The 18,202-nt window shown below is 45.7% G+C and overlaps 1 protein-coding gene across 1 annotated transcript; it reads left to right on the top strand.

Moving 5' to 3' along the window:
• The first annotated feature begins 15,851 nt into the window (after positions 1-15,851).
• On the top strand, positions 15,852-17,747 carry LOC108936333 (potassium voltage-gated channel subfamily A member 5). Its single transcript, XM_018755657.1, has one exon. It carries the CDS (start codon positions 16,052-16,054, stop codon positions 17,741-17,743), a length of 1,692 nt encoding a protein of 563 aa, XP_018611173.1. The 5' UTR covers positions 15,852-16,051; the 3' UTR covers positions 17,744-17,747.
• The last annotated feature ends 455 nt before the right edge of the window (positions 17,748-18,202 follow it).

Raw genomic sequence — 18,202 nt, 5'->3', positions numbered from 1 at the left:
TTCAAACTATGAGATGTGAGAAGGGGAGGCCCTGCCTTATTTAAAGAACTGAAATCTGGGGCTTTGCTGTCAAAGTCTTTTCTTTATAGCACAGGTTCATTATGCAGGACCACATTATGTCAGGAATGAATGTACCCAAGAAGTGATCTTTGTCAACTCATTTCAATTCACTTGTTTCAGTGGAGAATGAATACATTCTTAATAAAAACAAATTTGAGAAGTAATTTAATGAAAAATACTAAAATACTACACACACACATTTTCAGAACCGCTCGTCCCATACGGGGTCACGGGGAACCGGAGTCTACCCGGCAACACAGGGCGTAAGGGGAGGGGACACACCCAGGACGGGACGCCAGTCCGCCGCAAGGCACCCCAAGCGGGATTCGAACCCCAGACCCACTGGAGAGCAGGACTGTGGCCCAACCCACTGCGCCACCGCGCCCCCTACTAAAATACTATATTTTACTAAAATAAAAATATTTTCAGTTCACATTTTCCAGTATAAAATGAGATTGAATGATATTTACATGAATTTAGGAGTGTATTATGTGTCATTCCAAATTATGCACCACTAGAAAATTTTAAGCTAAAAATGCTGAACTAAGAGGGAGTGCAGTGGCACAGTGGTGCAGCAGGCTTGGCCTGGTCCTGCTCTCTAATGGGTCTGGGGTTTGAGTCCTGCTTTGGGTGCCTTGCAATGGACTGGCATCCTGTCCTGGGTGTGTCACCTCCTCCTGCAGCCCTGCGCCCTGTGTTGCCGGGTTAGGCTCCGCTTTGCCGTGACCCTGCTTGGAACAAGCGACTTCAGACTGTGTGTGATACTGAATAAACATGATGTATGGAATTTTTTTTTTAAGTAAACGGAAAGAAATGTGAAAGAAGACTGCAAAGGGAGGGCAGAAACTTGAGGCAATTGTTACTACCAGATTTATGTCTGATGGAATGGATGAGATAAGGGAACCAAGAGGTAAAGATGTCTTGGATGGTAGAAGGACCACCAGGAAGATGGAATGTTTCAGTCTTAAGGTGGTTGTTATACATAGGTAGTGACTGGATATACAAACAAATATATGAGATTCATCTAATATATGCTGTATTAAACAATTAATATGTTTATAATCTTTCACCACAATACATATAGCCCTCAACTTATGAACATAGCTGGAACAAAAGGGCTTTTCGTAATGTGATTTTTTTTTTTATGTAACATGAGCTTTAACTTAAAACTCACTTTTACGATTGCTGTCAATAAAAGCTGTATAATATATGTTTTAACAGTTGAGGCTTTGAAAAACTTCAGACAAAACTTTAACAAATATTTGTCTACTATTTTCTGGCAGTTCCATCCATCCATTATCAATAACTGCTTCTCCAGTGCAAGGTCATGATGTCTGCAAACACTCCCAGAAACAGGGCCTGAGCTAGGGTGAACAGGTGCCAACCCCAACATGGTACCACTATATTGTAGTGTAACACTGTTTGTTTGCTAGAGGCTACTGTCAACTTTATCAATCTACACAATAAATCAAAACATAAAGAGATTTGCTTTGATTTATTTACAAGTAAAAATATTGTAAAAAGCTATATAAAACAGAGAATACTTTTAATTTTAACATTTGTATTCACTTCAAGCTAGATTAAAACTAATTTAAAATGACTGAAAATAAAAATACATACTCACCAGAACCCTCAGTTGAATGTCAGCTGTTGATTTATTAATTCTAAAACACGTGGAATATTTTTCATATTCTGACACTATATGTGTTGTAACAACTAGACTGACAATTAATGACGGGAGGCAGAAACACATGTAATTTGCTCAACCGAAATTTATAAATTAAAATATTGAAGAAAAATGTTGACGAAAATGCAGTTTTAAATAAATAATCCAGGAACTGTTACTATCCTCAGAAATTCTTATCTTAAATGTTTGTAGTATCAGATGCCAGTATATTCAAACACATCCTGGCAAGTCTGTAAGTATGTTGCACTAGAAAGGGTAATTTCTAATAAAGCATTGCTAATCAGTTTATGTTAAGGAGAGAGTGTACTTTATTTCCAGAGTCTGACAGTTATGAGTACTGATGTTTTTTCCACATTCCATAGCATATATCTTGCAGATGGTTTGTTTCAATCCAATGGGGTTTGTTGATCCCAAAAATAATATTTTTTATTATCATTTTCAAAGCCAGAATGTTGACCACAGAATACAAAAAGGTATCTCTTGCAATCTGCTTATAGAAGAATTTGAAATTAAAATAATATACATGTACACACACTGGCTGAAACCACTTGTCCCAAGCGGCATTGCGATGAACCGGAGCCTATCCCAGCAATACAGAGCACAGGGCTGGAGGGGGAGGGGACACACCCAGGAAAGGACACCGGTCCACCGCATGGCACCCCAAGCAGGACTGGAACCCCAGACGAAGCCCAATGGACCACCGTGCCGCCACACCCCCCCCCCATTAAAATAATGTTGTGTCATATTATAGAATTATAATTATGACACTGGACCTTGAGATCTTGTTAACTAAGAAGGTAAACTAGGCAGCACAGTGGTGCAGTGGGTAGTGATGCTGCCTTATAGTGTCTGAATGGCATGAGAAAACACAGGTCCCTGCACAGTCTGTATGGAGTTTGTATGTTCTCTTTGCATCTGTGTGGGTTTTCTTTTGCAGTCGAGGTGAACTGATGACACTAAATTGTTTATAGTATATGTCTGGCTGCCTTGTGGTGGACTGTAATCCTTTTCAGGGTGTACCCCCCCTCAGCCTTGTGCCCAATACATCTGGGCTAGGCTCTGGTGCACCGTGACCCTGCTCAGGACAAAATTGGATAGATGGTAACAAGGCAGAGAGAATTCACCTGATGTGTCATAGAATTATGTCATTCAGTTGTTCTCTAATCAGTTTATGTTTAACTGTAGTTTGAGGTTATAGTTTGTTGTAGGTCTGCAATAGGTGTGTGAATGAAATCTAAAAACAGAAATCATTTTTCGGTTTGCTTGGCAATTGGATGGGGATTTTCTGTGTGTTCCAGGCCAGCTCTCTCATCCTGAATCAATTTGTTTTTCATCTGATCCCAGGGGGCACTGAAAACTGGGCCAGCAGAGTCGGTTGGGTTTCCCTTGCTGTCACTCTGAAATACTGTTTCTCCTCTACCTCCCCCTCTCTCTACTCTACTTTAGTATCTCCTATCTCCACCCACATGTTATCTGCTTTCTCTATGCCCCCCAGACAGGTTTTGGAATTTCATTTCCCTGGTACTCAGGGGAAAAAAGGAAGACATGTGTGGCAATCTTGACAGACATTGTCAGACCATGTCCCTTCCAGTTAGACACCAGTTAGGTTTCTCAGTTATCCAGGCAGCTCTTCTCTTCTCCTAGGTGGCATAATAATGAGATGGATGGTATACTGTGGGAACTCCAACCAAACGTGCTTTTTTTGCCCTTGTCTACAGCTCCATTATGTATTTCCTTCATATTTCCCAACCCCCTTTTGCCCTTTACAGCAGATTGTTTACAAATAAAATGTACATGTCACAGCTATGCTATTTTTTTGAATGAACTTCTGGAATGAACTCAGAGTGCACCTGGAACAGCCTTGGTGGATGAAAGACCCCAGCTGGGTATGGCTGTAGGCAGCATGTGTTAAGAAAGTGAACTCACGTGCCTAGTTGTAAGCCCCCTTTTTTACCAGGAAGCCACAGTGGCCAGTTTGCTCACTCTTACTACCTATTGCCAGTTTGTTCCACAGTGTCTCACACACACTGGGGCAATCCCCCTCAGCTCAATTCAAAACAGCCAGAGCCACCATAAGAGTCTGGATTCAAATATGACAGCCCTCCATGGTCCCTGTGGTTCCCACAAAATGTTTAAATATAATGGGGTTGAGTCTGCACTATGAGAGTGTGACTTGCACACCTCAGACACCCCCGGATCTCATCAAAAAAAGCAAGACCAAGATTTCATGTCTCTTTTGACAATCTGCCTCTGCAGCTGTGGGTGTTGGACCAGGAATTCTTGCTTACCATAACTCAGTTAAAGTACCAACCCACAAAAAGGTCACTGAAGCAGCTTGTTGTAAGAAATCCTGCTAATTTGCTGCTAATATTAGCTATGCCTGGAAGGTATACTGTAAATGCAGTCCTCGAAGATTCTTTGCTTCCTCTTCATTGTAGTTTTAATCCCCCTCATCTCAGCTGACTGGGAAGAACATGACAAACCATACATTGATGTTTGCTGAAAGTAGCTGTATGATTGAAGTACCCTAGTTATCTTATATATTTATGTATTGTGCTCTCTCTGCACAAGGACAAATAACTAACACGGCTATTGCATTAAAGAGGGTTAAATAAAAACCAGATGTTCTGGACATCGTTACATTTTTTTCCAGGACACTGCTAATTTATTCAGATGAATTCATCTACAAGTTAATCATTGTCATGTATCTTACATATGAACATATGAGGGTATACTTTGCATAAGATCCTGTAATAAGAACTTAAATATCAACAGTATACAGGTCAAGTAATGTGCACCAAGAAAGAAAAACTAGATTTCCGTTCCGGTGTATGCCTCACATTGTGTGATGGCCACATGTACTGTCATCTGAGCAAGAAAGATGCCTTTAGCTGAAGGAAACAAATGATACATCACCTGTATACTCCTTGGTGCCTTTATGGTTTATAGCTCAGGTTAGTCAGGCATGTCCTGTCAACATTTTTTATCTTTTTAAGCTCTGCATGCCATCTCCCAGATGTACGCCTGGAGCTTGGCCATGATGCTGGGTTAGTCATGCAGCACACCTCCTCCAGGTAATGTGACAAGGTTAGTTAATGTGACTCAGGCAATCATGTTCAAATAATACACACACACAGACTTTCAGAACCGCTTGTCCCATACGGGGTCACGGGGAACCGGAGCCTACCCGGTAACACAGGGCGTAAGGCCGGAGGGGGAGGGGACACACCCAGGATGGGACGCCAGTCCGTCGCAAGGCACCCGAAGCAGGACTCGAACCCCAGACCCACCGGGGTGCAGGACTGTGGTCCAACCCACTGCACCACCGCACCCCCTATCCAAACATTACCTTCTTCTTAAATTTTCTCATATCTTATATTTTCTCATAAAAAAAGATAGATTTGCATTGTACTTTGAGATGATTTGGAAACGCTGTATAGACATGTGGACAGACAGTACAGTACTGAGCTGCAGAGCACAGTAGGATAGTAAATGGGGTTCAGGAGTCACATTGTTACTCTGTAAATTGTACTACTTACTGTTTTATTATTTCCACATTTTGTTTTTGTGTTCTGTCTTGTTTTGTTCACATATAGCTTTTCCATTGGGTTTTTTTCCCAAAAATTGTTGACTCTAGCATGCATAGAGTGTATTGACATTGTAATTTTTCTGTATGTTTTTCATCAATCATTATTAAAGGCAGTAACAGAAGCTGGGAAAATGTAATATTCAAAGGCAGGCACAAATATCTAATTGGATTGTTGGAATTGGATTTAATAAGTGAGGTCATCATTACTGACACCCCAGAGTTTCAATCTGGTTATATCACATCTTACAGTGTTTGTTGCCAGCTATCACAGAGGAACCTGTTACACAAGTGCCTGCAGATGTCTCTGGAACTTTTTTCTGTGTATCAGTGTAGTTAGCCTGTATATTCCTTACAGGTCTTACATGCTAAGTGCCGCTGTTGTTATGGAATGGTGGTTTCCTTCCCGTGCACCATGTGAGTGCAGAACTGTGTGTACGCACTTGTAAGCACACATAAGCACCCATTTGTGTTTGTGCTTTTGTCTCATCACATATTTTCCCAGATCAGTCTGATGATGTGTGGAGCAGAATGTTGCCACTGTAATTAACGGTTTTCATTTGAATGTCACTACAAATGCTGGTCGTTAATGGTTACCTGTTGTTATGGTTACAGTTCTTTCCTATGATTCGTAACATGTCCTGAGGCAGAGAATGACCGGCATCAGAGAGAGGAGAGAGCAGATATTAGTATTCTCAAACAACAGGGGCCACAGCAAAAATGCGTAGGCAGTCACGCTTAAGCCTTTTCCTGTCAGTGCTTCATGGACATCTCTGGAGCTTGAGTGAGCCAACCCATCGCAGAATTACTGAACAAAGCATCCTGTCATAGCCGAAATGGAGGAAAACTGTGACCCATACATGGAAATGCTATTTTTAAAACAGATGGATGGATGGGTGGATGGATGGATGGGTGGATGAATGGATGGATGGATGGTGGACACAAGAAAATCTATCTAGTTTTGTACATTGTAATGAATAGTTGGTGTTAATCTCTCAGAAGAATGGCTTTAATTTTACTGATCATTGTTTCATCATGTCTATAAATGAGAAATAATGAAATATACATAATATTAATGAGATAAATAGAGTGAACACTCAACACAGGCCCTTATGGAAAAAAATTACAGTTTTTCCAAGTGCCAGTTTTGATGGGTTGTGTGAAATTCTTTGTGTAATTTCTGACAACAGCCTTTTAATCCAGATAAATGGAGATACGGCTTTTATCAGTAAAATGCTTGAGTGATTTTAAAAAAATGAATTTAGTTTTTTTGTCTTTAATCCTGAATGGCAACAAATTTACCTTGCAAAATAGGTTATGTCTGTGCTCTTTTTTGAGAGTTTTCCCCAGCTGCCACTCAAGTTGTAAAAGGGGCTTTTGTCAGCTACACCCTTTTCTATTAATGTCAGACGTTAAGCAATTACATGGCTAATTTGCATATTGCAAGGATTTTTCCATAGTAAGGTAAATGGAAAGTTTACACTTCACAAATTTCATCAGCTGTGTCAGATGAAGCAGTTCATGACTGAGTCATGCTAGGCAACACTAACACCCCGGAGGGCTTTGTCCAATCCATTACAAATCTTCCCAAGATAGACAGCTCACAAACATTGGATGCGTTGCATATGTTTATGGACAGTACACAAAGACACCAGATTTGATCAATCTTGTCTGTGTTTCCTTTGAGCATTATTGCTAAGACAGCACAGTACATAAGTAAATGTTAACATATTCTGTGTATTAAGGATAAGCAACAAAATACTCCATTGTCTAAATGTAATATTTTATTTTAATTTAATTAGAAGTAAAAAAACTGGTGGCCAAGCTGTAGACGACCTCATTGTCACAACCTCAGAGGAAAATAGCACAGGCGACGGCCATGTAGCTAATCACAAATACATGCCACACACCTGCTCCTTATTAAACACCCTTTAAAAGTAGCAGCATTCGTGGAATCTCACTAGGACAACTGTCCACACTGCGCATTTGATTCCTTGAGTTGTGACCTCTAGCTGAACCTTCATCCTCAATTTCAGATTAGCATTACAGATGATGTTTGCACGACCGGGTTTGACCTTCACTTGGCTCTTCGACCTGTAATTTGGATTTGCCCTCACAATGAAACTACCACTTCTACTAAAAACTTCACTTGAGTTCTGATAGAGATCTCGGGAGAACTGATGAGATTGCTTCATGTATCAGTTTTGAGCCAGTTAATGAAGCGCTGCCTCTCCATCATCCTCCACCTTCAAGTGAAAGCAGAACCTCTGAGATTGTGCTATTTCTATAATTATGATTGGGTGAACTTCATGTAATGTGTGCAGTAAGAAAAATGGAATCCAAGGGATACATAAATGAGCACCTTGGTCAGGTAGAGGAGATAAGGTGTGGGCAGGGGTGGGCAGTGCCCACTCTGGTCTGTGTCCTGCCCATCCAATGAAAAAATTTTTGGTATCCATCCATCAATCAATTTTCTTTCCCACTTCTCCCAGTAGGGTCATGGTGGCAACAGGGAGAGCAGAGAGGCACAGCTGCCCCATCCCCCCCAACTTGGAGCAGCACAGTGGCAGAGCAAGTAGCGCTGTTGTATCACAATGCCTGGGTGGTGCGAGAGAATGTGGGTTTGATTCCCTGCTCAGTCTGTGTGGAGTTTGCATGTTCTCCCTGTGTCTGCATGGATTTCCTCTGGGTACTGTGGTTTTCTCCCACAGTCCAAAGACATGCTGTTCAGGTTCCCCCATAGTGTGTGAGTGACACAGAGGGTGTGTGTTTCAGTGATGTATGGATGAGTGACCCAGTGTAAGTAGTGTATCTAGCAGTGTAAGTCACCTTGGTGAATAAGGTGTGTGGGCAAGTAACACTACATAGTATCCATTGTAAGCTGCTTTGGAGAAAAGTGTCTGCTAAGTGAATAAATGTAACTTCCTCCAGCTCAGCATGGGCGATCCCCAGCTGTTCCCAGGTCAACTATGTGTGTATATATTTAGGGGATGCAAAAAGAAAAATGAGAAAAAATAAGGAGAAAACAGAAATTTCTGTGACCTTTTTGCTTCAGTTCTTTGTGCTATTTTTGACTTCCTGAACATAAATGTTGATCAAATTTTCTGTTTAAAGAGATTAAAGCAACTCCTGTTCACATTAGCAGCACGTCCTGTGTTTTATGGTACCTACTATACTTGTGTCCTAAAGGATAAAATACTGTGCTTCTAATCCAATGGTTTTGTATCTGAATCCTACTAAGTGTGGAAATAAAACCTGGAAAGCTAACGCTCCAGATTTTTTATTAGCTATATTTTATTTTTCTTTTATTAGTTATAACAGTTTTTTTTAGTTATATTTTATTATTGTTGGGGGCGTGTGGTGGCGCAGTGGGTTGGACCGGGTCCTGCTCTCTGGTGAGTCTGGGGTTCAAGTCCCCTCCCCCTCCAGCCTTATGTCCTGTGTTGCCGGATTAGGCTCTGGCTCCCCGCGACCCCGAATAGGACAAGCAGTTCAGACAGTGTGTGTGTGTTTATTGTAGTTCAGTTTTTGTATTTGTGTTTCAGTAACGTCTTGTTAGCAACTTCTGTTTCTTGCTGTTAGATGCTGAAACACAAAACTAACAGTCGTTTTCATTTCTTGTAAACTCAGTCATCCAGTTTTGTCTCTGTTTGTTTATTCCAGATCTATATTGGAAACTGAATCAATTTATAATACCAAAAAGATCTATCCATCCATCCATCTTCCTCCGCTTTTATCCGGGGCCGGGTCGCGGGGGCAGCAGTCCGAGCAGAGTACTCCAGCCTTCCCTCTCCCCGCACACCTCCTCCAGCTCCTCTGGGGGAACCCCAAGGCGTTCCCAGGCCAGCCGGGAGACATAGTCTCTCCAACGTGTCCTGGGTCTGCCCCGAGGCCTCCTCCCAGTGGGACAAGCCCGGAGCACCTCCCCAGGGAGGCGTCCAGGAGGCATCCGGAACAGATGCCCGAGCCACCTCAACTGGCTCCTCTCGATGCGAAGGAGCAGCGGCTCTACTCCGAGCTCCTCCCGGGTGACTGAGCTCCTCACCCTATCCCTAAGGGTGCGCCCAGCCACTCTGCGGAGGAAACTCATTTCTGCCGCTTGTATCCGCGATCTCATTCTTTCAGTCATGATCCAGAGTTCATGACCATAGGTGAGGGTAGGAACGTAGATTGACCGGTAAATTGAGAGCTTCGCCTTACGACTCAGCTCCCTCTTCACCACAACAGACCGGTACAATGACCGCATTACTGCGGACGCCGCACCGATCCGCCTGTCAACCTGCCGCTCCATTTTCCCCTCACTCGTGAACAAGACCCCAAGATACTTAAACTCCTCCACTTGAGGGAGCAACTCCCCCCTAACCCGGAGGGAGCAATCCACCTTTTTCCGACTGAGAACCATGGCCTCGGATTTGGAGGTGCTGATTCTCATCCCCGCTGCTTCGCACTCGGCTGCAAACCTCCCCAGTGCACGCTGCAGGTCTTGATTTGATGAAGCCAACAGGACCACATCGTCCGCAAAAAGCAGAGACGAGATCCTGCGGCCACCAAAACAGACACCCTCCGTTCCCTGGCTGTGCCTAGAAATTCTGTCCATGAAGATAATGAACAGAATCGGTGACAAAGGGCGGAGTCCAACATGCGCCGGGAACAGGTCTGACTTAAAGCCAGGAATGCGAACCAAGCTCCTGCTCCGGTCATACAGGGAACGAACAGCTCGTAGCAGCAAGCCCCGAACCCCATAATCCCGAAGTACCTCCCACAGGATGCCACAAGGGACATGGTCGAATGCCTTCTCCAGGTCCACAAAACACATATGGACTGGTTGGGCAAACTCCCACGAACCCTCCAACACCCTAGTGAGGGTATAGAGCTGGTCCAGTGTTCCACGGCCAGGGCGAAAACCGCATTGCTCCTCCTGAATCCGAGGTTCGACTATCGGTCGGATTCTCCTTTCCAGTACCCTGGCATAGACTTTCCCAGGGAGGCTAAGGAGTGTGATCCCCCGGTAGTTGGAACACAATCTCCGGTCCCCCTTCTTAAAAAGAGGGACCACCACCCCGGTCTGCCAGTCCAGAGGCACCGTTCCCGAACTCCACGCGATGCTGCAGAGGCGTGTCAGCCAAGACAGCCCCACAACATCCAGAGACTTGAGAAACTCGGGGCGGATCTCATCCACCCCCGGAGCCTTGCCACCGAGGAGTTTTTTGACTACCTCAGCAACTTCAGCCAGGGTAATGGATGAGTCCCCCTCCGAGTCCCCAGCCTCAGCTTCCTCTACGGAAGGCGTGTCGGAGGGATTGAGGAGATCCTCAAAGTACTCCTTCCACCGCCCGAGAACATCCTCAGCTGAGGTCAGCAGCGCACCACTTCCACTGTAAACAGTGTTCGTGGAACACCGCTTCCCCCCTCTGAGTCGCCGGACGGTTTGCCAGAATCTCTTTGAGGCCGACCGAAAGTCTTCCTCCATGGCCTCACCAAACTCCTCCCAAGCCCGAGTTTTTGCCGCGGTGACTGCCAGAGCTGCGCTCCGTCTGGCCCGTCGGTACCTGTCAGCTGCTTCAGGAGTCCCATGAGCCAGCCAGGCCCGATAGAACTCCTTCTTCAGCTTGACAGCATCCCTTACTTCCGGTGTCCACCACCGTGTTCGGGGATTGCCGCCGCGACAGGCACCGGAAACTTTATGGCCGCAGCTCCGAACCGCCGCCCCAACAATGGAGGCGCGGAACATAGTCCATTCAGACTCGATGTCCCCCACCTCCCTCGGGACCTGGTTGAAGCTCTGTCGGAGGTGGGAGTTGAAGACCTCTCTGACAGGGGCCTCCGCCAAACGTTCCCAACAGACCCTCACTATGCGTTTGGGCCTGCCAGGTCTGTCCAGCTTTTTCCCCCGCCATCGAATCCAACTCACCACCAGGTGGTGATCAGTTGACAGCTCAGCCCCTCTCTTCACCCGAGTGTCCAAGACATATGGCCGAAGGTCAGAAGAAACGACTACAAAGTCGATCATCGACCTCCGACCTAGGGTGTCCTGGTGCCAAGTGCACTAGTGGACACCCTTATGCATGAACATGGTGTTCGTTATGGATAAACCGCGACTAGCACAGAAATCCAATAACAACTCACCGCTCGGGTTCAGATCAGGGAGGCCGTTCCTCCCAATCACGCCCCTCCAGGTATCACTGTCGCTGCCCACGTGGGCGTTAAAGTCCCCCAGTAGAACGACAGAGTCCCCAGTGGGAGCGCTTTCCAGCACGCCCCCCAGGGACTCTAAAAAGGCCGGGTACTCTACACTGCCGCTAGGCGCATAAGCACAAACGACAGTGAGAGACCGTTCCCTGACCCGAAGGCGTAGGGAGATGACCCTCTCATTCACCGGGGTAGACTCCAACACATGGCGGCTGAACTGGGGGGCTATTAATAAGCCCACACCAGCCCGCCGCCTCTCACCTTGGGCAACGCCAGAATAGTGGAGAGTCCACCCTCGATCGAGTAGAGTGGTTCCAGAACCCAAGCTGTGAGTGGAAGTGAGCCCGACTATATCTAGACGGTATCTCTCAACTTCCCGCACCAGCTCAGGCTCCTTCCCCGCCAGTGAGGTGAGATTCCAAGTCCCAAAAACCAGAGTTGGCGCCCGAGGTTTGGGTCGGCCGGGCACTCGGCCCCGACCACCGCCCAAATCACAATGCACCGGCCCCTTACGGTTTCTCCAGCAGGTGGTGAGCCCACCGAAGAGCCAAAAAGATGTACATTACATTTATTCATTGAGCAGATTTTTTTCTCCAAAGAGATGTGGTTCTTGGAAAAGTGCACAAAACCAAATTACACTATCAGTCACGCACACCCAACTAATGTTTTAACATGCATGTCCTGCAAGAGCATTCTTGAACCTTGCCTTGGTCCACCTCTGAGAATGGTTCTTAATTGTGCTTTCTCACTTACACTGTATAGTAAACCCTCCTACCGGAGACCCAAAAGCCAAAAGTACGTGCAAGAGCAACCAGTTAAAAGCCATGTCATGTGACAGGCTGTATGTTTCAGTCTGCTATCTTCTGTTGAATGAGTATTGAGACTTTCTAAAATGGCCCCCAACTTGAGTGCTCCTACTCTGCTTTGTCATGGAGATTGTGACGTAATCATCCCAGACATAGTCTTACTTGTTTTGATTATGTAATGATATGAAAACGGTTACAAAGTGCCTAAATTTCAGCTCTGGGAGGCTTTGGTGTCAGCAGCATAACAAATTGTGAAAAGTGGACTTTCGGAGGTGCTCGATCATCGTTTTGCTTTTGTGGTGCGGCACACAGCAACAGCAGTAACAGCAGCCCCAACTGGTTACCAGGACACCAAAGAGCAGTATGCTGCTTGAGAAAAGGGCCTCAGACACACGGTTTTTTGTGCATACATTGACACTGTGTGGGGGCGATACAGGTTTCTGTGGTTCTCACTCTAGAAAGAGTGAGAGTGTCACCTGAGCAATAAAGACACTGGATAGAAGAACACACTGCCATTGGAGGCCCATCTCTGACTGACCAGATTGTGGCAGTTTTGCATACTGGATGATACATGGACTGGAGAGGAGCCTGGAGGTGGAAAAAAGTAGGCTGTGCAGAGGGTTAAACCAGAGTCTTGTCCCCGGCGGTAAGCCTCAGTGCGCGGTGTAGCTATTTCCTAATGAACACAATCAGGAATGCCTGGCTGCACGACTGACAGTTTGCAGCCCCCGGGGAGGTACCGCTGTCTGCCGCTCTGATTCACCAGTGCCATTAGGCCCACGTGGAGCATGGACATGACCCCCTTTGTGTTTTCCCCTTTCACCTCCAGAACACATAAAACCTTCTCAGAGTTACGCACACACACTGCTGCTACATTTCGCTTGATCTATTTTATTTTTTATATATTATATATTATAATACTATATATGTTTTAATATAATTTTATTCTGGGGTTATTCTGTTATCATTTTTATAATTGTTTTAATTTGACCAGCATATTAGACTCCAGTAACATTCAGTTTCTCACCGAAGACTCATGCCTCATAACACAGCCCTGCCTGTGGGATCTGATATTGTCCACATGATTCAGATTAAACCTGACCCCTCCATGACTCTGTCCCCAGACTAAAACAGAACAGTATTTGTCAGATATGTTTATCCTGAGATCTATGTATGGAGATGAGGTCCATTTGGAGCGGTATACTAAAATGATGTAAATTAATGTAGATCTTAGCAGATTATATTAATATGCCAAAATGCTAAGGCAGTGCTGGGAAAGGTTCTAAAATTTTCTAGTACTAATTCACCTAGGCATGATGTAAATTGTGGAATGCAGCTGTCTCTTTCAAATATTCTGCAATTAAATCATACTCATTTTTTAAAAGGTATATGACGCACCCACCACAAGCACCTCCCCAGAGATGAGCCAAGCACACCTGAACAACAAGTAAGACATAGCGTAAATAGGAGGGATCCACAATGGGGAAAAGGGAGATCATGAAGAATCTCGTAAGAGCTCAGATGGTTTATGTTACGTTTCCTAGATAAAGAAATCCTTCTCACACCCAGGTACCGACCCAGTTTTGTCCTTGACCATGACCTTGTTGTCTAAGCGTGCCTTTGCCTGGCTTCAACCCAGTTCTGTATATGACCACAGTTTATCGGACCCAGTGCTTCCTGTTCCAGCTTTGACCCTGCCTGTCTCATGACCACAACTTTCACCTGATCCCGAAGATCCTGGTTTTGATCCAGCATGTACCCAACCACAATCCCGTCTTCACCTACTACGACTTCACTGGTTCCAACCTCGTTTCCGCCCCACGATCTCAGCCCTGCTCTATTCCTGTAAAAATAAAAACTCAGTGATTGGATTCAATTCAGTTTATTGTTATGCAGCGCTCTTCTCACACAGTAACAAAGAGATGTGAGCAAAGGGAAAAGACAAATAGATAGTTGGTTATATATTAGATGACTACAGTATTCATGGGGGTGCATTGGCACAGCAGGTTTGGCTAGGTCCTGTTCTCTGATGGGTCTGGGGTTCGAGTCCCACTTGGGGTGCCCTGTGACAGACTGGTGTCCCATCCTCGGTGTGTCCCTTCTCCCTCCAGCCTTGTGCCCTGGGCTGCCAAGTTAGGGTCCTGTTCACCGCAACCCAGCTTCTGACGAGCGGCTTCAGCTGGGGTGTGTGTGTGTGTGTGTGTGTGTGTGTGTGTGTGTGTGTGTGTGTGTGTGTGTGTGTGTGTGTGTGTGTGCGCGCGCACGTGTACGGTATTCATGCAGTACGTATTCAAGTTGTACGTATGCCTACTGGGCTTGGAGGAAAGGAACAAAAAACTGCCAACTGAAAGGCAATGGAGAAAAAAAACCTCTGGGGGTCCAAGTGCCAGTGGCTGTCCACCCCTTCATGAGATAATAAAACTGAAATAATAATGGTAATGAAAGCAGTGAATGCTCTAGTGTGTGGTATCATGGGGAAAATAAGCCCAAATTCTGCCATGTGAAATCCCAGTGATCTGATCTATGGGCCGATGTGGCTGGGGTGCTTTGTTCAGCTGGGTCTCTATTAATTCGGAGCCAATGCACTGCTTCACTTCTTAAAGGCTTGGAAAAGGCTTTCTCCTAAAAGCTTTCCTAGAAAACACTAGGACAGAGATTACAGGACGAAACGGGAAAAATTTATTTTGAATATAAATCCTGTGCCTCCTCGCGTGTCATCATTTAGGGGGTTTTTGACACGTGACTGAACACAGACGGTGTTTTTAGTAATAGTAGAATCCCCAGTCATGTTCTTAATAAAAAAAAAGATGAGGTTTATAATTCATGATCGAAAAATATACGCCATAAACCCAGGTAAGCATGATTTTCAGTCTGTTCATTTTTACAGTACTCATGTGTTCCCTGTGCACCTATCCCAGGTCTTCAGTACTCAAAAAACAGATCATAATCCCATCAGGACGATGCTATAATTTATGTGAAACCTATTTTCAAATAAAAAAGAAAATGTAACTCACGACCATTTGCTATTTGAAGATTTACTTCCTAGGAAGAGAATTTCACACAACGGATTAATCTTTATGAAAAGAAAAGGAATTTATCTGGAATAAGAATGATGCATCAGTATCAACGATGTGAAAATCGCTATTAAACGCCGTTATTAAACGCTATTAAAAAAGAACCGTTACGGTTTTATTGTAACGTGCAATATTAAAGACTGTTCTGTGTATCATGTCAGATTAGTGATGATTTCGAGGTTCTGATGATACGCGCTCACTTGTCGGAGCGCTGGCTCAGACCGTGAGGCGTAAAGACGCGTGCACGCGCATGATCAACCCTCGCGCGTGTCTCGTTGGTCGCAGCTCGAGCGGTCTTCCTCTCCTGACTTCTGATAGCCGACTGATTGACAGAAATTCATTTGAACAGGATCCCCCTGCCAACGGTGACCGAACAGCGCTTTTGACGTCAGTATTAATCATTACTTTGTCATCTGGTCTCCGTTCCTTTCTGGCATCATTTACTTTCCCGAGACTGAGAAGTGGAGCGTGCGCTGCCTTGCTTTTATACATACATATTTGTATGATTATAACATGGGGACGGCGCCTCGGATTATGTCCACTTTAATCTGAAGAGGATCTGTTCATCTGTCAGAAATAAACTGCTGACGACCACAAACAGTTGTGGTCCAACTAATTGTGGTGGAAATGAATATTTGATGGACCCGGCATGGAGATAGCCTTGGTGAGTTTCGAGAACGGGGGAGCGAAGGGGAACGGAGGCAGCGCGAGCACAGGCGACGCGTGCCCGAACGCGCTGAACATCCCCGGGTCCGGGCTCGCGCAAACGGCGCAGGGGGAGCGCTTCGGCAAGGAACTCAACGCCCTGGGTGGAACGCGGCGGACCTCCTGGAAGATCAACGATATGAACGACACTTTGAGCAGCAGCGAGAACGCCATGGACGCGCTGCTGCGTGCAGACCACAGCCCTCACCTCTTCGACGGGGACGCACTGGAAGTGGATCTGGATAACGAGAGCAGCGAGCGCGTGCTCATCAACATTGCGGGTCTGAAGTTCGAGACACAGCTGGGGACCCTCAACCAGTTCCCTGACACTTTGCTCGGAGACCCAGACAAAAGGATCAAGTACTTCGACCCGCTTCGGAACGAGTACTTCTTTGACCGCAACCGGCCGAGTTTCGACGGAATCCTGTATTTCTACCAGTCTGGCGGGAAAATCCGGAGACCCGTCAACGTGTCCATTGACGTTTTCGCGGATGAGATCCGGTTCTATCAGCTAGGCGAGGAGGCCATGGACAGGTTCAGAGAAGATGAGGGGTTTATTAAAGAGGAGGAGAAGCCTCTGCCCCAAAATGAGTTTCAGAAGCAGGTCTGGCTCATCTTCGAGTACCCGGAGAGCTCGAGCCCCGCTCGAGGAATCGCCATCGTGTCAGTGATTGTCATTACTATTTCCATCATCACCTTCTGCATGGAAACTTTGCCCGAGTTTCGGGACGAAAGAGAGCTGCCACTCACCGTCCGAGCGGACAATGGCACGCAGCCTCGTCCGTCTGTCACATTCTCCGACCCCTTCTTCATCATAGAGACCACCTGTGTCATTTGGTTCACCTTTGAGCTTTTTGTGAGATTCTTTGCCTGCCCGAGCAAGTCCGAGTTCTCTAAGACCATCATGAACATTATCGACATTATGTCTATCATGCCTTACTTCATCACGGTGGGTACGGAGCTCGCAGAGCAGCAGGGACAGGAGCACAACAACGGACAGCAGGCAATGTCGCTGGCCATCCTCAGGGTCATCCGTCTGGTCAGGGTCTTCAGGATATTCAAGCTGTCCAGACACTCCAAGGGACTCCAGATTCTCGGCCAGACCCTGAAGGCCAGCATGCGCGAGCTGGGTTTACTCATCTTTTTCCTCTTCATCGGAGTTATCCTCTTCTCCAGCGCCGTGTATTTCGCAGAGGCAGATGAGCCTGAGTCTCATTTTTCCAGCATCCCCGACGCGTTCTGGTGGGCTGTGGTAACCATGACGACCGTGGGTTACGGAGACATGAGACCGGTGACAGTAGGGGGGAAAATTGTGGGGTCCTTATGCGCTATCGCTGGGGTGTTGACCATTGCCCTACCGGTTCCCGTGATCGTATCCAACTTTAACTACTTCTACCACAGAGAAACCGACCAGGACCAGTCATCCCTTAAGGAGGATCCAGGCGGAGAGCACGCCAGCCCGGGTGGGGACCTCAAGCAAAGCCGCAGCAAGTCCTCTCTGAAGTCCACGGGGGACGCTGAGAAGAACGAGAATCTGAACACGCCCGAAAAGGCAAATATCAAAGCAAACAGCAGCGTGGACATCAAAAGGTCTCTCTACACACTCTGCTTGGATACCCGGGAGACAGACCTGTGATTAAGGGCGAGTACCACATCAGTTTGGCCAAATTTTTTTTTTATACATACATACAATTCTATAGATTATTGTAGAAAACCTAACGTAGGAGCCTCACTGTTGCTGGTGTGCATTTCCCTTTTGTACAATCCGGATATCAAGCAACAGGTTGTCTGAGCAATCACAAGTGCAAAGAAGTTGCAAAATAAAGATACAACAAAAATAAAACACACATTTGAGAATATCATGGTTATCACAAAAGCCGATATATTACTAAGGGAACATGAATCACACCGTTGGACTACACACGTTTTTCTGTGTTTAAGACTTTAAACCGATGTGATGATTTTGGTGGCAAGATGACAGTGATAATGAACAGCTTGGTGGGGAATGATGTCATTTGGGATCAAACGGGTGCCACAGGGATTAAAAAAACTAAGTACAGGGCTCCTGTCCTGCAGGCCTTAACTGAAACACAGC

This window comes from Scleropages formosus, chromosome 24 (assembly GCF_900964775.1).
Source record: "Scleropages formosus chromosome 24, fSclFor1.1, whole genome shotgun sequence".
Taxonomy (NCBI): Eukaryota; Metazoa; Chordata; class Actinopteri; order Osteoglossiformes; family Osteoglossidae; genus Scleropages; species Scleropages formosus.
Note: the sequence above shows the minus strand (reverse complement) of the source record. Positions and strands in the feature narration are given on the sequence as shown.